This window comes from Notechis scutatus, chromosome Z, assembly GCF_049901735.1.
Source record: "Notechis scutatus isolate UNSWTSFEM ecotype Mainland chromosome Z, rNotScu1.2, whole genome shotgun sequence".
Taxonomy (NCBI): Eukaryota; Metazoa; Chordata; class Lepidosauria; order Squamata; family Elapidae; genus Notechis; species Notechis scutatus.
Window position 1 is genome coordinate 20747571 of NC_142025.1, and position 21744 is coordinate 20769314.

General features: G+C 37.9%; 1 protein-coding gene across 1 annotated transcript in view; it reads right to left on the reverse strand.

Moving 5' to 3' along the window:
• APBB1IP (amyloid beta precursor protein binding family B member 1 interacting protein) overlaps window positions 1-21277 on the reverse strand; it is a 53238-nt gene extending 31961 nt beyond the window's left edge. Inside the window, exons 1-2 of the mRNA XM_026672132.2 lie at window positions 21094-21277; window positions 4921-4992 (exon numbers count right to left, since the gene is read on the reverse strand). Of these exons, the coding sequence (XP_026527917.1) occupies window positions 4921-4992 (72 nt within the window). The 5' untranslated portion in view covers window positions 21094-21277. The remainder of the gene's footprint in view (window positions 1-4920; window positions 4993-21093) is intronic.
• Window positions 21278-21744: the final 467 nt, after the last annotated feature.

The following is a 21744-nucleotide window of genomic DNA, read 5'->3' on the forward strand; positions in this document are numbered from 1 at the left end:
AGCGGACAACCAGATGTTCCTAAGAAACCCACAACCATATATAAAAGTGACACTTTTCTTTTCCAGCAGCTAGTATTGGTATTTCCTAGATATGCTGGTATTATAATTCCCAGAATGCACATTCTCAGTGATTCTGGCTAAAGTCCCAACAAATCTAAAACTTTATTATATTTACAATATTAATCCCTTTTTCTGACTCAGTAATAGTCAGATACAATAGTTTTAGTGTTACAATAGTTTTGTAACACTAAAACACTGACTTAGTAAACCATTAAAATATTAAAAACATATAATTTGTTATTCTGTGGATTCATTTTTTTAAATTTTATTATAAGTCAATCCCAACATTTAAATTTTGGGCAATGAGTATAAGACATTGCTTCCAATTTTTACCTCACAAAATATTGAGCCATTTCTTATTACTGTGCTGTATTTGCCACTTACACTTACAAAGAAACAGATGGATGGATCTTCAACCATACAATCATAACCATCATCTTGACTTTTTGATCACTCTCTGAGGAAACCCCTGATGATCAAAGTTCATTGTAAAACTTAATTGAATTTAATGTGCCATCAAGTTATTTTCAACTCCTATCAACCATATATATTTTCTATATGATAATCTATCCCTAACCTGGTCCTTCAGTTTTACCAATGGTGCACTGTAGCTGAGTCTTGTTGCTAGTTGTCCTCTTCTTCTCCCATCATTACAGCCTTCTCCAGAGAACTAGGTTTTTGCATAATGTGTCCAAAGTAGAATAATTTCTTCCCTTAATGCACCTCTCCTATGACTATCTCAGTTGATAATCATATTTACATTTTTAGATAATGAATTTCATAGTTTATCCATCCTTTTGACTGGTTATGTACAAGATGCCAGCTTGCTGGAAGCTCAGTTAGGTTAAATATGTACTAAGATACAGAAAATGGGTTGAATTTAGTAAGCTCCCAGTTAAGTTAATGACAAATAAACATATTATGCTAACCCACCCAGTGTCTAACTTGAAATTTCTTACTATTCATCTTACAAGACCCTTGTAAGATAGTGGAAGTAGTACAATTACTTCTTTGGCTAACTACTTCCCTGTGCTGTGCCTGCACACAACTTCTTTCATTGCACAACCCTAGCAAAATATCCAACAATGCTAATATTTATAGGGAAAATGCTAAAACTTGGAGGAGGAATCTAACTCAGCCTCTTCCACCACTGATGTGAAATGAGATTTTATAATATTCTGTCAGTTTTTATTGTTCTTCATATGCTTCAAGGATAAATCACATTTTCACAGATCTATTTTTGTTCTGAACGTTTAAAAAAGCAACTATTGGAATCAAAGCTTGCTTGTGGGAGTATTCCACTCACAGTAAATCAATCAATCCCAGCACTGACAAAATATTTCTTTATCAGGAGCTGTTGACCAAAAAGAATGGGATAATCAGCTGCTTCTATAATTCAGGGCAGGGTGGAAAATGGAAGGACAGAAGAAAGGTGGGAACTGCAGTGGAAAATGGGAGTTCCCCACAATCAGAAGTAGAGATCTCCCTAAACAGAAGAATACCAGGGCTGTGTAATATGATATCCAAGGACATAGATAACCAGTACAAATTCCTAAGTATATTTTGGATTGTACTCGCATATTTTATTTTTCATTTGCAAGCTAGATATAAAACAAGAAGTAGAAGTATTCCAAATATGGGGAAAGCTTTATTGAGAAGATAAAAATGTACAATCGTTCCACTCTGTGAAAGAAAATAGCAGACACGCTGGGGAAAATAGAGAAGGAAACTTTAAAAGACAGAATTATATACAAATAAAGAAATAGAACAAAAGGGGAACTGAGGCAAAAGTCTCTTCTGGCAACCACCTTATGGCTGCCTCTCTTGTTGTATTTATGAGGAAGCTATTTCATTAATAAGGGTTTAATGGCATTTTTATGAATAGTTGATCACTACTTTAGATTTATTAGAAAGATGATCTGAAATTTAAGGCACCAAAATGGAAGAATAAAGACAGGCAAAATCCCCCCAAAGATCAAAACTCTTGTCTAATGCCATTCCCCATCTTGCCATTTTAAAATAGCGAATTCCAGCTAAGGCCAATTTTCCAATTTTCCATTACCCTCAAAATATGTGCAAGTTTTGTGCATAGGCTACGTGCCTTATACTTATCCGAGGTCACACTGCAAAAAAGGAAGGAGCCAGCAGTTGCGTGCATGTGCATACAGCCACACACCCACACAAAGTAACATTTGGCTGTAAAATAAATCCTCCCATTTATAGCTGGAATTAATCAGTAATTTCTCAATCATAATTTTACTCTGGGTTACAAGCAAAACACTTGCTCACATAAAAACTTGGCTGCTCTCCATCAAACAGAAGCAGCAAAAGAAAAAGAAAAAAAAGAAGTCAGACATATAATGAAGATTGTGCAAGAGGAAAGCAGAGGTCTCCAGAGGAAGAAAGGAAAAACAAGGAACAAGACTACATAGAAATAAACCAAGAAAAATCTTGTGGGGTGCAAAAGGACCAACATGTTGTCACCAGCAGTTCAAATGACTGAAGCTAAATAGAAAAGGTCCTTCCAGAGGAGGAGCATATTATATCAGCTCCAGATTCCATATTTTCCCAAACTATATTCCTTAATATTAACACAATCTATAAAAGAATATATTGTGGTCCTGCTTGATTCATTTTCTGATGGGAGAAGGAAGAAGTAGAACCAGGGGCTTCCAGGGATTGGAGTCCTGAAGGTAGCAATTTCAGCAGTGTTAAAGCCAATAACTCCATTCAGTTATGATAGACAGCTCTATTATTCTGTTGCATGTCCCTAGCTCGACTTTCTTCTCATCATCATCATCATAAGGGCCACTACATTAAGAAGATGTACAGTGCATTCAGAAAGTATTCACTTTTGTCATTTTTGTTATGCTACAGCCTGATTCTACAGTTGTTGTAATTCACTTTTTCTCATTAATGTACCCCCTAGTGACAAAGTGAAAACAGAATTTTAGAAATGTCTTAAATTTATTAAAAAGAAAAAGAAAAAACAAAATTTACATTGGCATGTATTTAGATCCTTTGTAACAACACATGAAATTTAGCTCAGATGACTCCAGCTTCTCTTGATAGTTGCTGCCATTTCTACACCTTGATTGGAGGCTGTGGTAAATTAAATTGATTGGACATGATTTGGAAAGGCACACACCTCTCTGTAGAAGGCCTCACAGCTGGCAATGCATACTGTGGCAGGGCAAAAGTCATGAGGTCAAAGGAACTGCTTGCAGAGTTCAGAGACAAGATCGTTGCAAGGCACAGATCTGGGTAACCTAGAATAAAATTTGTGCTGCACTGAAGGTTCCTAAGAGCACAGTGACCTCCATAATTCTTAAATGGACAACCAGGATTCTTCAAAGAGCTGCCTGGTCAAACTGAACAATCGGGGAGAATGCCTTAGTAAGAGAGGTGACCAAGAACCCGATGATCAGCTCCAGAAATCATGTGGAGATGGGACAGAGTTCCAGAAGGACAACCATCACTGTAGCCCTCCACTCCGCTGGGCTTTAGGGCAGAGTGGCTAGATGGAAGCCTCTCCTCAGTTCAAAATACATGAAAGCCTGCTTGGAGCTTGCAAAAAAGCACCCGAAGGACTCTCAGATTGTGAGGAACAATCTGCTCTGATGAAACCAAGATTGAACTGTTTGGCCTCCGTTCTAAATATTATGTTTGGAGGAAACCTGGCACCGCTCATCACCTGCCCGATATCATCCCAACAGTGAAACATTGTGATGGCATGCTATGGGAGTGTTTTTCAGTGGTAGACACTGGGAGACCGGTTAGGGTTGAAGGAAAGTGGAATGGAGAAAAATAAAGGGATATCCTCAATGAAAACCTGTCCCACAGCGCTCAGGACCTCAGACTGGGCTGAAGTTTCACTTTTCCTAAGCACACAACCAAGATAACACAGGAGTGACTTAGAACAACTCTGTGAATGTCCTAGAGTGGCCCAGCCAGAGCCCTGACTTGAACCCTATTAACATCTCTGGAGAAACCTGAAAATGGCTGTCCACCGATGATCGCCATCCAACCTGACTGAGTTGAGAGAATTTGCAAGGAAGAATGGCAGAAAGCCAGGCATGCAAAGCTTGTCACGTCCTACCCAAGAAGGCAGTAATTGCTGCCAAAGATGCTTCAATTAAGTACTGAGTCAAGGGTCTGAATGTCAATGTGATATTTTAGTGTTTTTTTTCTTTTTAATAAATTTACAGACATTTCTAAAATTCTGTTTTCACTTTGTCATTATGGGGCACTAAGTGTAGATTAATGAATTTCAACAACTGTAGAATCAGGCTGCAGCCTAACAACATTGACAAAAGTGAAGGGGGTCTAAATGCACTATAGCTGGACAGCACCAGGAGTTGTCATTGTTTGTTAACCTTGGCAACTTTTAAGATTACATGGACTTTAACTCCAGGATTTCCCAGCCAGGGAATTGAAGTCCACATATCTTAAAGTTGCCAAGATTGAGAAACACTGATCTACATGTACCCAGTATCACTGCTACCTGCCAGATCCCCAGGATTAATTAACTAACTTGGGAGGGAAACGTAAAGTCAAATACATGAGCAAACTATACAATACAAACTCCAATTTCAGCATGAAGTACTGCAGTGGGCAGGAAGGTTGCAGTTTTTCCCCCCTTCTATTTTGAAAGATGCAGTTGGGTATGCAAACTAGAAAAACTTTGATGTTTTGACTGCATTGACTTGCATTGATTTACTCCATCAATTTAAAAGCCTCACACAGGGAAAAAGTTCTAGCATAAAGAAAAGAACATTTACAATTTAATAAATATAAAAAGCAGAAACTGAAGAGGAAGAAAATAGGATTATTTGTTTTATTTCCCACGGGCATACTTACCTGTGTTAGCAAATCCATTTCTCCCAATAAATCACTGAACATTTGATCTATGTCTTCATAAGCTTCCTCCATCTGAAACCACAAAAACATGAAATGGGTGTCAGTATCATATTTTACTATCTACAAAGAATTTGTAAACTGTTCTATAGTGCAAAATATGGAATTCAAAAAAACTTTTCCCTAGCTTTTACTGAATTAAATGTAATTAATAAATGATTCTCATTTTAATAAAATGTGATTGTTGATTTTATAAACAAAACATGTAATATTCCTGCCATCAATATAGAAATGACTTGCCACTGTCTTCCACTTTTTTTCAAGATAATCTTTGATTTGCTTAGCAATCATTCAAATTTAAGATGACTTCTCCTCCCCAGAGCTGTTTGCACTTTCTCGTGTTTACTTCCCGTATTTGGCAAAAACAAAAACAAATCCACCCATAGGGGAAAATGGATTTGCTTAACAACTGCGTTTGCTTAATGACCATCATAAAAATGGTCATAACTTGAAATCTGGTCATGTGATGCCTCAACCTATGTCAGCAAGCTCAATTTCAGGCTCAATTAGGAACATAAATTTAGGACTACTGGTAAATAGTTTAATTTTTATTTAGGGTAAAAAACTCTTGGGATTATTGTTATCAAACAGCACCATTCCAATATGAGCCATTGATTGTATCATGTCCTATTTTATCAGTTTGCAAAATAGAACATGATACGATCAATGGCTCATAATGGAGTGGTGCTGCTTAATAACAATAATCCCAAGAGTTTTTCAGTAAAACAGAGTCCTCCAGAAATTTCCCAAGTTATTCTATCAATTCTCCAGGAACAATGGACTGAAGAACGCATGCTATGTGAAAAAACAGTGCAAGTCCTCCATATTTCTTGATTGCCATCTCATAATCATCCAGATATTCTTAGGTATCTCAGTCCAGATACCTAAGAAAGGCTTTCAGGCACTGAGGCGGGAGGAGGCATGGACGCCACATATATATTGAACGGAAATATGAATGGAGGAGAGCATAGGGATACCTTGAATGAGTGAGGAAGTAAGGGATAACCTTTCCAGGACCCAGGCCTGCCGATGAGAAAGGGAAGAATTAAGGAAATTACCTTCCTCTTCCTCTTCTACTGCTGCCCCCAATTGCTGTTTTCCTTCATAAAAAAAAATCTACATAATGTAGAATGCTAAGCAAAGCATCTTGTTTCATTTTTATCAAAGAAATAAGAAATACTGCAATAAAGAAAGGAATGGGAGGACTTCAACTACAAAGAGATTCTATCTTCAATCTAGGGCTCACTGTATAATTTCCCAGAAAAATATGCAAATTAAAAAATACAATTTGCAAGAGTTTAGTTTGAGGAACATTTGTTTCTAAACTAGTGTATTTTAGTGGAAACATGCAGTGTTGTCTTCTAATAGGTAAGAAACAAATAACGAATGCTTTGAATAGCACCTAAGAAAACATAGTTCAACCAGAATAAAGATGAAGATTGATCATGACGAAACACTGCACCATTTATAACCCTTCTACTAGCTGTATATGGAACTGAATTTATGAAAGAAATTAAGGAATAACCACATCATTAAACTGATTATTTTTCCCTCTCAATTTTTCCCTCCACTATTATCCATAGTTATTATGAATTGTGTCATAAAATTAGTCCTGACAGCATAATTACTGATTGGATTCAAAATTAACAATATTGTTTTAGTTCATATTATATCCATTATTTTATGGAAGAACTTTTTATTGTTCAATAGTTTTTATTATATTTATATGTATGTGTACACATATATTATGTGCACTAATAACATGCATTTCTAATAAGTGCATTTTTGTTTAAATGATGCACACATGAATAAGGAAGGAAGGATTGATTTTAAAAAATGCCTATTGTTTTGTTGATTTGTCAAATACTTATACTAAACAGAGTACATTTACTGCATCTTTGGGAGGTATATTTCATTGTTAAATTTGTTTATTAGTTCCCTGAATGTGTTAATTAAATAAGCTAAGCCATAATCCCTCCCTTTCAGGCCACAAAAACAAGGATCCAATGTAATAGGAAGTTACTTGGGTGGTGAATTCCTTGGGGGAAAGTGATTATATTAGATAAAATGTTTGTTTTGCCCTTTTCAAATATTCATAATTTCTGTTTTATGTTTATTCAATCTATTTTTAATTTTGCACATTACCAGAGTCACCACAGAGTTCAGTAGCTTTGCAGAATTGATAAATAAACAGCTCTCCCATATAAAAAATAAAAACGCAATATTCAGTTTTCTGAATACTAATGAGAATAGAATATCCTTCCAAACCTGGAACCCAACAAATGTTTGCAATTTCCAGAAGCCAACCCCTACATGCTAGCATGAAATTCTGAAACTTATAATCATCAGACTTTGAAAGAGCCAGCTGATAATCTCAGAAGACAAGTAAGAAGCTGACATTGTAATGTCAAATATCTTGTTCATGCATTGTGAGAAAGTCATGAAATGTTAGTTTGTGGAATTGATGCCAATTAACTGGTTTTACCCAATGTACCAGCCCAAACCAAATAAATTACATTATGGTTTAATGTGTTAATTGAATCAGGGCTAAGAATCCATGAGAGCTAAATGCATTACAGCTACTATGATTCATACTATTTTTCTGAAGTATCAGGAATCTGGCTAAAGCAATCGGCACGTTATCATTTCATAGGGAACAAAGAACACTATCAGCAATAATTAGAGATACTAGGGTAGAACAGTGTTTCTTTTTTTCTCCAGACCATTCCCCATTTTTAAAAATTATGGACGTCACCAAAAAAAGTGCTTTTGTTTGTGTGGGTTATGTTTACCAATAATGCTGGGCTAAAAATTAAACCTGATGTATTCATTGTCACTACTCATGAATGTTTAATGAGATTTTAATATTGTGTTATTTTTCAACATAGGCTGGCAAATAATTTTGAGAAACACTGGGCTAGAGTGTTTAGACATGCCTTCAAAATCTGAGGAGTCAAAAATCCCAAGGGAAAAAGTCTATTCAACAGGAGCATTAATGATCTTATGTACAATCCACTTTTTTCCAGGTGATTCGGATATCATTTGCTCTATTAAGAATTTACATGTCACATTTCCCAACAAAAGCTTTCTCAAGGCAGCAATCAGGCTGTTCTGTGGTTTCTAGGACAATTTATTTAGTCTGCCCTGCAAAGAGCAGCACCATTAGCAAAATAATACAGCTTTCACAGCTTAATGGAAAGCAAGAAAATCAGGAGATAAATGAAACTTGGAAGGTGAGCTATTCAACTGAAGAACCACCATCAAGGACTGTCTCCAGGTATCCTGGGCCAGCAGTTACAACTGTACGTGGTAAGATGTGGATCAGAGTTCTCTGTGTCAGCTCTCTCACTTCAGTGAAGAATTGGAAAGTTCAGGTAGAGCAAACAAGCTTATTTCAGAAGTCAAAAGTCCATGTAGATAAACTCAAGATCTAATCATCTGATTTGAATGTAGTCTCATTTCATGTAGATAAGTCCAAAATCTAATATCCAATCTGAAGGGACTCCCAGTCTGAGAATTAACTAGGACATCAGAAGTAACCCATGTTGAGGAAGTCAGGTCCAAAGTTGGAAAACCATCTGCCAATAGAAGTCTGATTCTCAATTCTTCTTTATTGTACTGACTCATGCCTGTTTTCCTGACTCATGACCCTGTCATATGAGAAGCCTGTCAAAATGTCTCTAATCTACTCCCTTGATCTTCCTCTACTTGTGACAGCTAGGACATTTTTCCTGCTCAGGATCTCTGTATCTGACTGAGCCTGATGTTGTGTTTCTATAGCAGGTGTTGATTCCTGATTTCTCTACACATTCTGACTCTTCCTTCAACTGTTTGGCTCTTGAGTTGCAAGGTGAAAACCTGTCATGCTTTGCTCCTTCAGTTTACACATTGGGTCCTTCATAATCATTCCTTCTTAAAATGTTTGCACAGGATGGGTGGAAATATCAGTAGATTGCCAGGGTTCTGACAGATGCCATAATTAAATCATGAGCCTTAAGCCAAGCTTCAAAAGAAATCCAGTTGTTTATTAGGAGCTTCATGCCAGCACGGATCAGGTGGAGCCAACTCTGACCTCAGTTAATTCGTGCTTTGTTTCTGGCCGTTTCCCCCTCCCCCCAATATGTGTCATCAGTCACATTCCCCAATGAAGCAATTTCACAGTTTGTAAAAGTCACTCCTTCCAGGGTTCCTGTGGAGATGACCTTGACGTATTAGTTGGAATGTTTTATTTATTTATTTATTTATTTATTTATTTATTTATTTATTTGATTTGATTTGCCAATTGTTTACAAGATAATAAGTATAAGTGTATACATAGTTGTGAATACATGAAATGGGTACATATAAGAAAAATAAAAGAATAAGAGAAACAATAGGACAGGGACGGTAGGCACGTTGGTGCGCTTATGCACGCCCCCTACAGACCTCTTAGGAAAGGGGTGAGGTCAATAGTAGACAATGTACCTTGTTTTGACTGAGGTACCAGCTGCTCGATGCAAGTTCGTTCTCCCATCTCCCTTGCCCATGGCATCTCGACAGCAGTTCAGGGATGCTTTGCCAGTTGAAATAGATATTCTGCCAGTGGAGAGGCACTCATGCATATAGAGCATGGGTGTCAAACTTGCAGCCATCATGTGACATTTCTCCCATTTGCGGAGCTAGGGTGGGCATGGCCTGAGTGTGATGTATCTGGCCTGTGGATCACCAGTTTGACACCCCTGATATAGAGCTTTCTAACTTGTAGTGACTGAAGCAATAGTTTGCTGTTGAATGGTTTATCACTGCCAACAGCTCGGCACTTGAGTTTGGACCAATTGAGCTTTCTAGATTGTCTTTAGAGACAGGCCTGTGCATTTTTAATGATAAAATGCAACACACTAAAAACTTCTGTATATTTGTTCTCGTTCCCTACTTCCTATTGGAGATTGGAATAATTATTTTTATTGCAGAATCAAACAACACAATCATAATTTATTTCCTGATATGTATTTCCATAATAGGTACGACTGCTTGAATAATGAGAATGCATAAAACAAAAGCCTTTGTAAAGAGAGCTGGGACATTAATTGGTTATTTTGAGGCCTGCAGACATATATGCTGTCGGTGCAGGAAAATTCATAGCAAATATTTTTATAATAGTCACCATTAATAATTTGATGTTTTTCAAAAGAATAGACAAGTTTGGGTCTTTTTTTCTGTTTAAATGTGTTTGATTCTTGGAGACTGTTTAACAAGAAACAAAAAATTATGAAGAATTCTAGCCTACTTCCTTTGAATTAAATTCCTTGGAAATCTGTGGGGCTTCAAATTAGCACAACAATGACTTATGATAACAGAAATATTCCATGCAGCAAAAGAACAAAAAAAAAAACCCTGATAAAATGGTCACTATTTATTCAGCATACCGTCATTAATGTTTCTAATCAATTTTTCCTGGCCAACAGCTTTTTAACATATTGTCAATCAAATAACAAAATCAGCAAGTCTTAGAATAAGATAGCAGAATTAACTGTTTTCTGTTGGAAAGAAAAAACTTCAGCTATGAATACATATATGTAGAAAATGTTTTCAATATTCTAGCAAGGCCCACAAGTTCTGAATATCATAAACGAACAACAGCGAAAGTTACAAACAATGATCTGAAAATCTAAACTATTAGCAATGGCCCCTGGGTGTAGCCAAATAGCAGGAAATTTATGAGAAATAGCAGCAGCAGTGTTTGAAGAGGACTGTTTAATTTCATTGATACAAGCAAAATTTTGAATTTACGTGGCTGAAATGACAGATTTGGCTCCAGAACTAATATCATATTCTATATTCTGGAAAAATGCTGCAACTTGCCCACAAAATTGGTTTAAAGACTTTCAGAAAATCTTGAGATCCTTTCAACAACATGTATTCTTTTTTCTCATCTGGCAAAATAAATACTTTTGGCCAAGAGTTTTATTTGCTAGATTCAGTGACGGGTCCAGATTCTGGATCATAAAGAATGACTGATAATCTCCTTGTACTGAGATGAGGTTGCTATTTCCGCTTGTATCATGACAGCATTTCATGGAAAGATAAGAATCATTGTCTTTAATACCTCTGCAAATCTAAGTTTGGTCTTTGTTCTAATGTTTTAGTAGACTTTTTCCAATACAAATGCCATTTATTAATATTAAAAGGAGGTAGAGATAACTTTGATTCATAACTTATGCACTCCCCCCTGCCTAGACTTGCAAAAATATATCATGCAAGCATTTGTCTCCTTGCTGAATATGTTGAGGTGCCACCAGTTTTAACTCCCTTCTTTGGTAAATGTAGTATTGCTGGCTGGGGAATTCTGGGAGTTGAATCCCACACATCTTAAAAGTTGCTGAGGTTCCAAAACATTAATTTAGCACACAGAGGCACTTTTGATTGGATTGATTTTAAAAAAAATCTTTTCTTGTGGTATAGCAGAGAGCTACTACAATCTAAACTGGTCACACGGTATGCAGGTCACATTTCAGCAATTTTCCAGCAATGGTAAACTTCATGTGTGTCCTGAATTCTGAAAAGCCATGTTACCTGTGAATTCTTCTCAGGTACAATCTAGGTACCAAATTAAAGGGTACAACAGCACAATGCCTAGCAATTACTCCCACCTCAATCATTATATTTTGAAAGAATTTATAGAGCTATACTATAGATATGAAATAATGTATGAAAATACAGTTCCTCTATCTTTCACTAATACAAGTTATACATTATATTATAACCTGAATCTAGGAGACCGAGGTTACTAAATTCTAGAACTTTACTGCATGAATTGGGAATGCAAAAGAAAAAAAGAAACAGGGCTTTCTCTTACATCCACTATGCTGTTTCTTATCACATAAACAGCATTGTAAAATCTTATCCTTAAAACCGAGGGGCTATCAGTTGTGCTTTCTGGTATCAAATCAACACGTGCTCTTTACGCAGATTGGATTTATAGATATTGATATCATCTCCCCTCCACTGTATGTTAACATGTTCGGATCTGTTCTTATAGTCAGAAAGATAGTTAAAGTGTATATTGCCTGATTTTCCTTGACTGTTATAGACATGACCAGGGGTGGGATACTACCGGTTCTGCCTGGTTCTATAGAACTGGTAGCTCGAAGAGCAGCAGGCACCAAACTGGTTCTGTGTTTGTTGCTGTTTGGCCCACCCGCCAGCCTCTTACCTGTCCTTTATTTCCTGTTTTTCCAACCTCAGCTGTGCCGCGCAAAGCAGCTGAGGTTGAAAAAGCAGCAAAAAAGTGCTTTTTGAAATGCTGTGCACCTGCACACAGCGCTTATCGGTTGTCCCAATGGCTCAGCTAATAGTGTAGTACATGCGCGCACAGCAAAATGCAAATACCGAACCGGTAGTAATGCCGGTTGAATCCCACCCCTGGATATGACCAACATCTTGAATTTAAATTTGATATTGTTCACAAGGCTGACATCAGTTCTTCCATCAGAACTTTCAACCAAAAGGAAAGTTTCCCCCTCCTGTGAAATAATGCACCAATCTTGCAATGCAGACTTTGTACGTTCAGATTTTTCAAGAGGAAGGAAAAGGACAGACTAGCAGCAAATGTAAACAGCATCTTTTTACCAAATGCCAGAGTACATTTTCAGTCTGATCCAATATTCTCTAGAGACAAAATGATTTGCATCCAAGAAGAATCACTAGTTGGAAGGTACTTTCGTTATAAACAGAGCCACCTCTATACAGGTAGTCCCTGACTTATGACAGTTCATTTAGTGATTGTTTAAGGTTACAAGGGCACTGAAAAATGTGACTTCTGGCCATTTTTCACACATGATCTTTGCAGCATCCCCATCAACATGTGATCAAAATTCAGATGTTGGCATACTAATGACCCTTGCTGTGTCCCAAGGTTCATGTGATCAAGGTTTTTGTGACCTTCTAACAAGCGACGTCAATGGGGAAGCCAGATTAACTTAACAACTTTGTGATGAACTTAACTGCAGTAATTCATTTTAAAACTGTGGCAAAGGTCATAAAATGGGGCAAAACTCAACAAATGTCTCCCTTAACAACAAAAATTTTGGGCTGAATTGTGGTTGTAATTCGAGGACCACCTGTACAGGTTCAAAGTCACTTGTCTAGTTGGCCAGTCTAAGAAATCTAAGTCATAAACAATCAAATAATTTTCCAAATTGCAAACAGCAAACTGAAACAGCCTAACTTTGGCTACCAATCCAAAGTTACACTTCTGCTATCCAATGTGTTAAAATTACTTTTGAAAAAAATTCCTTAACTGAACAACTGTCATAATTTTGAGGGTTTTTTTCCTTACTATACTATCATAAGCTTGGCTTTTACTATAAGCCATCATTTTTCAAATGCCTGAAAAAATATTACAGGTAAATTCACCTTCTACCGCTGTACCATAGAGAGCATTTTAACTTACTGCACCTCTGTATGGTATGCCAATTGCACAGTGGCAGATAGGAAAGCACTCCATAGGGTTAATGTCATTGCCCAGAAGATCATTGGTTGACCTCTTCCTTCTTTGGAAGAGCTATATAGATCCCACTGCCTTAAGAAAGTTCAAAACGTTATCAAAGATCCATCTCATCCTGGGAACCCTTTTTTTGAACTATTACCATCTGGCAGACGGTACAGGATATTAAAAACAAGGACAAATAGGCTAAAAACCAGCTTCTATCCCAGGGTAGTAACTCTTTTGAATTCTGCTGTATAGTGCAGTGTTGGTGAGGTGTCGGGGGTTTCCGGTTCAATGTGTGGAGGGTGAAGGATATGTGTTTGTGTTTATTTTCATGGTCATGGTCATGATGTGCACTGAAGATTTGATTTCGCTGTATGAGGTGCCATGACAATCAAGTAAAGTAAACCAAACTAAATTCCCAAACAAAATTATTAGAATTGCATGGTTTTCTAATTCTAATAAAAATTCTAGTTCCAGTGCATAAATCAAATTATTTATCTCCTGAATGTCTTCTTACTGCCTAGAAGCGCAATGCAGGCTGCAGACTCACACAAGCTAATCCTCCAAAAGCACAGATATACCGAACACCCCGTTCCACATCTGATTATGAGTGTACATTAAGTCACACCCTTTCTTTATGAAAAGACTCTCAAGTCTTTCCAACTACCCAGTAAGCTAAAATTGCTATGTAGAACTTTCCTGCTTAATAACAGTTCTGTGCGTATCGAAAATAATTTGCCCATTGCAGCAATGAAAGTTATTGCATTCATAGAACATGTGTGATTTTACTAGTCCTAGGGTATTTTCAGGTGTGGAATAACATGAATTTAAAAAATGAATATTACAATGGAGGCTAAGCACATAAAACAGAAAGGATGGAGGAACTTTTTTTCAGTTAATTTGTTTTTACAGTCTTCCCTTCTAAGACGTAAAGCAGGTATGGCAGTGATGTGACATTTTCAAGCAGGTTATTGTAGGCTTGACATGTCAATTTTATTTCCTAAAATTGCTATTTTGCTGCTGAATTTCAATGTTTTAATTCTTGGGAATTCTGTAAAATTTACCTGTACCCCAAATAATAGATTAATTCTGAAAAATGAGTGAAAACTGAACAAAAACAAAAACTGAGAACATTTCCCCTACAGATAGCCTAGTATCTCACATATAATAAACCTATAATAAATATATTTCCACATAACATACGGTACAAAATACAGGTAGTCCTTGAATTATGACCACAACTGAGACCAAGATTTCCATGCTAAGCAAGACAATTCTTAATTGAATTTTGCCCCAATTCATGACTTTTATCTATCTTTCCCATTGACTTTGCTCTTCGGAAGGTCCCAAAAGGTGATCAGGTACCGAGCATCCAAATTTTTATCATGTGACCACAGGGAGGCTCCAACGGTCGTAAAAATGTGAAAAAAATGGTCAAGTCACTTTTTTCAGTGCTGCTGTAATTCCAAATGGTAACTAACCGTGGTGGGATTCAAAAACTTTTACTACCGGTTCGGTGGGTGTGGCTTGGTGAGCATGCTTTGCGTGCATGCACGCGCCAAACGTGCACTTTACACAGGTGCAGAGGCATTTGTGCAGGCGCAGAGGCATTCTAACTCGTCTCCTGCAAGCCTGCATGATCCCGGTCGCCTCACCAGCTGTCGCATGGCACTATTCTGTGCCGCGCAAAGCAGCTGCACTTCAAATTTAGTGGATAAAGTTGAGTATGGAAGCAGGTGGGCCCAAAAGCAGAGCCAGCAGAGTAGCGGAGAGAACTGGTTCGGTCTCCGCTGCTCATCGCTCCTACTGGCTCTCCAGAACCGGGCAGAACCAATCAAATACCAGCACTGGTAACTAAATAAACCTTTAGTAAATTGGAGGACTACCTGTAGTTAAATCTAAATACTGTAAGTTTTTCAAGTATTTAGTTTATTCAATTATACTAAACTGAATAAATCTTTTATTTCAAGGATTTTACTTACCCAGTGCATTGTAGTGTTAACGTATAATAAAATAAAAACAATTCAACAGTTAGCTTCTTGGCACTAATATTGATCTGGTCTAACATTTCTTTCTTCCTGGATACTTTCAATTGCCCAGTTATGGATCATCTATGGCTTTCCATCCAAGTACTAAAGTTTAGATTTTTTTAGTTAAGCTAAGGTTGGCCAGATGTGAATTACAATGCCAGAAATCGAATTCTTATATCCAGTCACAAAGCTTGCATGCTCTGCTGATTGTTGGAAAAATAAATGGGAATATGATTTGTTGTGTATCTATGGAGAAATATGTTCCAATGATCTTTATCAGTGCTTGTAAACTTTTTTTCTCACAGGACCCCTTGCTAGTACAGACATGCTCCAAATGTTATATATGTGTTGATAATTGCCAGATTAAAAATCAAAGCTGATGCATTTGTCATCATTATTGCTTCTTAGATTATATGATGGAATTTTAATGTATTATTTTTCAACATAAGCTGGCAAGTAATTTTGATTTTGAAGATTTCTGAGAGGTTCTTTGTGGTATTCACAGAACTGACGGCAGTCCCCACTCAGGTCCGACGTTCTGGCGGGAGCGCCGATCGCTCCCATTGGCTGATGCCGTTTAACAGCTGGCTATAAAAGGAGCTGTCAAACGGCATCAGCTGTTGCCGCCAGCTGATCTGCCTTGTTAGCCTCGGCAGCCGGGGCAACCCTTTATTCCCTGAATAAAGCCTTTAACTGTTCGCTCTGAGTCTGCCTCGTATCTCCGCCGCTCCACAACATTCTTGATCCAGACTTTAAGGACCACACTTTAAAACAGAGTGATCTGTGTCACCCTGAGCTTTTTGGCAGAAGGTACAACTAAAATGAATTAAATATAACCATGCATAATACTAGCAACTATGCTTCGTGGCTATGGAGATTATTTTAAAAGTTTTACTTGGCAAAGCTTCTAAAATAAGTTAAATAAGAAATGAGTGTGTTCAAAGAATGTTTGATACTCTCAACTAAATATGTCTGAGGTTTATTACTACAATGCCACTCTCTTGGCCTTCCAGAGACTGATACAAACCCAGCTTTTCCAATAGGTCTTTGGAGACTGATTATGGAACTAGGATTATTAATATTTGTTATTTTTATTTCACTGATTGAATGTGTATTTACTATTTTTTACTTTAATGCAGTAATCCTCAACTTACAACCACAATTGAGCCCAAAATTTCTATTGCTAAGTGAGACACTTAAGTGAATTTTGTCCCATTTTATGACTAATGAAATCCTAAATTAGCTAATGCAATCCTAAATTGTATTAACAGAAGGATACAATCAAGATCAAGTGAGGTACTAATATCACTCCATAAAGCCTTAGTAAGACCACACCTAGAGTACTGCATCCAGTTTTGGTCACCACACTATAAAAAAGATGTTGAAACTCTAGAAAAAGGGCAGAGAAGAGCAACCAGAATGATTAGAGGACTGGAGATTAAGGCATATGAAGAAAGGTTACAGGAACTGGGCATGACTAGTCTGGTGAAGAGAAGAACCAGGGGAGACATGATAGCAGTCTTCCAATATTTGAGGGGGTGCCACAGAAAGGAAGGGGTCAAGCTATTTTCTAAAGCACCCAAAGGCCAGACATATCCAACAAGGAGAGATTAAACCTAGAAATAAGGAGAAACTTTCTGACAGGGAGAACCATCAACCAATGGAAAGAAGTTGCGGGAGTGCCATCACTTGAAACTTTCAAGAAGAGATTGGACTCCCATCTGTCAGAAATGGTGTAAGGTCTCCTTCTTGAGCAGGGGGTTGGACTAGATGACCTACAAGGTCACGTCCAACTCTGATTATCTGTTATCCTTGCCATGAGTGAATCACTACAGTTATTAAGCTAGTAGCACAGTTATAAAGTGAAGCTGGTTTACCCATTGGCTTAGCTTGTCAGAAGGTTAAAAAAGGTGGTGACATGACACCAGAACCCTGCAATCATTATAAATGAGTTAGTTGCCAAGTTTTGATCATGTGACCATGGGGATGCTGCACTGGTCATAAGTCACATTTTTGAGTGCCCTTGTAACTTTGGACAGTCACTAAATGAATTGTTGTTGAGTCAAGGACTACCTGTCTTTACAACTGAGGCATTTTACCAATTTTAAAAAAAATCAAACAATTAAATAAAATAATTCTACTCTTATCTGCACTGAATTAAACACTAATGGAAAACTGTTTATTTTTTATTTCTTTTGTTTTGAACACTGAATCTTCTATCCAAAGTACAGAAATGTTGAATCATTCCACTTCTCAAGCAGGCCCTTTTATCATTAATTATAAAAATATGTCAGTATAACAAAAAAGGAAAGAGATCATCAGAGGGGTATGCAGAATATGGTAACAAAAAGTCAGTATGACAGTCATGATGTTGTGATCAAAGCTGTTTTTTTTAATGTGGAAATAAAATATGTGGACCTTTGACGGTGCTACTGCAGCTGCCATCTTAAGCTGTTTGGCCACACTCTGCAGACCCCTTTGGAAGTCCTAGAAAACAGACTAGAAAATTTTAGAAAATTTGGGGAAGGGGAGAAAGAAGTAGATACCTCTTCCTAGGTTACACATACCTTGACTTATGACCCTAATTGGGACCAGAATTTCCATGGCTAAACAAGATAGTTGTTAAGTGAGTTGTGCCTGATTTTATGACTTTTTTTTGCTAGTTAATTGAATTATTGCACTTATTAAGTGATTCATGTGGTCGTGTGGTCAGAATCATGCTTCTCCCATTGCATTTGCCTGAAAAGAAGATGCCTGGGAAGGTTAGGGACTCTGCAACAATCGTAAATGCAGGTTGGTTGCCAAGCACCCAAATTTTGATCATGTTACTGTGGGGATGCTAACAGAGTGGTTGTAAGTCATTTTTTAAAAACGTCTTTGTAACTAAATCAATGGTTGTTAAGTCAAGGAGCAGGGGGTTGGACTAGAAAACATCTGGGAGATCTTCCAACTCTCTTGTTATTTGTTAAGGATACCTGTATTTTGATTTTCCCTAACAGATCAAGCTTGGCTTTAACAACCATTATAAAACTGCTTAGGTTCAAGGATGCTACTTATGTGAGTTCATAAGACGTTCAGAAGGAAAATATATTTTTATGGATAAACTCCCATATGTGCTAAAGTTAGCATTGTGAAATTGCTGCACATGTCTAGATATATTTTAGCATGCTCTCAATATATGAGAGTTGCTCAAAGCTCTTGATGTTACAGCAGTTAATCAGGGAATGGAAATGAAATCTAGCTTCTTTCTCCTCCAAGATAATATTAGCTGCTGACTAACTTGGAAATATACAACACAGCCTCTGTTAATATTTACTTTTTAAAAACCCAATTCCTTTTTTATTCTAGGATAATATTAACTGGCTAACTAGAAATATGCAATGTATTTACCATATTGTAAGGACAAGCTCAGTTTCTGACACCTCCATAGTTTTCATGATGATGTTGCAGAAATAGTTTGCCACGGCTTCTTCTGGTTTCTCAATCTAGCCTGGAAATTTACCCGTACAAATTGTAACTAGGCCCAGACCTACTTAGCTGCCAATTTCAGAGAGAGCTGGCCACTTACTAAGGCTTACCTAACTGTATTGGGGCAAAAGTATGTTTTAGGGTTTGGGGGCATAATGGTAGGCAGGAATTAATCTGGAAGATGGGAGGAGGAGGGGGGGGTAGTCCATAACATAATGGGCAGAGAAACAAACTCAGAAAGGAACCTCCCAAATTTATCAAGTAGTAAAAGGTGGTGACAGATTTGTACTTTCAAACTTGGAAGAATATGTTAATTTAGCCTTACACTTAGCTCATCTGGTCATAAAATCACAGTAGCCTAGAGGTGGAACTCTCGCCTCACAATTAGGAGGCTATGAGTTCGATCCTAGGTAGAGGCTAATATTTGGAATAGACTCTCCTGCTGGAGCAGGGGGTTGGACTAGATGACCTCCAAGATCCCTTCCAACACTGTTATTATTCTATGTTTCCTGTCTGATCTACCTGGGAAGGCTGACAGTTGGTAACTCTTGAAACCAATAGAATCTGTGCTTCAAGTATATACGAAACTGCAAATGCAAATATTTTTAACGGAAGATAAAATGTATGATTATGTTTATCACAGTAGTTAGGCTAGTATAAATGTATGTATGTGTGTTTGTTTCAAAAGTAATGTTCACTGGGGAGGGGTGAAAGACTTAAGTGTTTCCCTTATTGCCACTATATTTTTTTGACTTGCACCTGTTTTATTTTGCATGCAGATACAGGGGAAAGAGATTTTATTTCTTTATTGCTCTTTCTCCTAGTCAGAGAAGTCCAGTCTTTTACAATGGACCAGAAACAACCTTACATTACAAGACATTCTTAAATAAAAAAAATTCAGAATCATGGTAATTATTTTGCTTTAACTTTAAGCCTCCTTGGCTGTGAACATTCATGCTGCAGTTCCTGTGTTGCAATAGAATTGCCTTCAGCCAACATAACCCTGTGTATACTTTTTGTGGCAGGAAGTTTTGCAGAATTGACAAAACCGCTGTATAGAGAAGTGAGCAAATAGGTATCAAGGTCAACACCATAAGAGAGCTGGTGAATAAACTGCCATGCTTTCACACTTCTTCCCTCCCCCATTTTCACACCCACATATCTTCTAAGATCCTTAGGTAGAATCTAATAGTTATGGGTACTGACTCACCTGGAAGCCACATTCTTTCAAATGGTTTTTTTTTTTTAAAAAGCAGTGAATTCCTTGGTGTGAAGAAAAGGTGCTCTGTGTATGTTCAGGAACTGCATAATCTCCTGGAATACCTCCCATCAAAATATCTTCAGAGATCACATCTAACCTCTCACACTGCATTTTCAATTAATTACAATAGAGCTATCCCACCAGTTGTAAAATAATTATCAGGAGTAAATGCACTAAACTATATTAAACAGGGGTGAGTGGGAACATCAGGAGGAATGTTTATATAGACAGCATAAATGTGTGGGGCAAGGACGAAATACTGTCGTATGGAGTTATTTGGCAAAAGTGTATAAAATGGAGGTCTGTGGGATTATCGTATTTGCTAAATTTAGAAAGGCGCCGAGATTTACTAAAGTGGAACTGATGCAAAAAGCTAATGCTTAAAATGAATGAAACCAGGAGTTTACTGCGCCAGTCCTTCCAAAAACTCCAAACCTAGTTACTCCATCTTTACTTCGTCTCAGCTATACCGGAACGTGTGGCCTTTTGCTGCTGCGGCGGCTGTTTAAACGTTCCAAAACTAACCAAGTTAATTCCCGAGCCAAGTTCTACTTTCAGTGCAAGCTTGAGCTGAATTCCCGAAAAGAGGCATTACAAACTGCCGTAGTGAAAATAAGTTTTTTTCGTGTACAGAAATCCCCCCCCTCACCTCTTCCCCTTCTTCCCCCTCCCTCCCACTTCCCCCAGCCAGGAAAAAGAAAGGGAACCGAATTTTGCAAGCAAAACAGGCGTTCTTTCTCCACTTTCTTCCATTCGTTGTAACGGGACAACTTATTACAAACATCGCCCGCCACCAGGGAAGCAAAGACGAACCAGACCTAGTTTTGTTTTGTTTTGTTGTTTTTTTTGCTGGCACGAACTCCAGCGGCTCTTCTTCCAAAGCCTACCTTGCCGGATTTTGCTGCGGCACCAACTTCCAGAGGTTCAAGCGCTATAGGGAATACCCGCGCAACCGAGGCGAAGCCGATGGGCGAAGGGTGGAGAGCGCGCACTCGGCCGCGACTGGCTATTGCCCCAGCGACGGAGCGCTCCTTTCCACGCCCGACCGCTCGGCTCGCTGCTTCGAGAGAGGAAGTTAACACCGAGCGGAGAATTCAGGCTGCTGTTGGGGCGGGAGTGACGGGTGCTCGAAGATGACTGGGTGGGCAGAGATAAAAAGCAACTACAGGCGTTTCCTAGAATGTCCTTGAAGAAACTTTTTGCCCTCCCCTGTTTTGCTTTGCCGCTCTTTTCTTTGCTTTAATGAGATTTGATCTCTCGAAGCGAGGAGTTCCGTTCGATTACAGTCGAGCTAAAAGGGCGTTTCTAGGTTGCACCTTCCCACGGCTGGGTCATGGCAATATGGTATTCTCCGTGAGCTTGCCTTCCCAGCCTAAAGACAAAATAGCCTTAAGTTGTCCACACCTCTTTAAGGAGAAGTGTTTTCCCACTTATTCCAACACAGGGCGAGGGAAGCCAGAGTCTTTTATTTTTTGCTATTCATTTCCTTCATATGGCCTTTTCAAATTTGTAGTTTACTTCAGACCTTGAATGCCAGC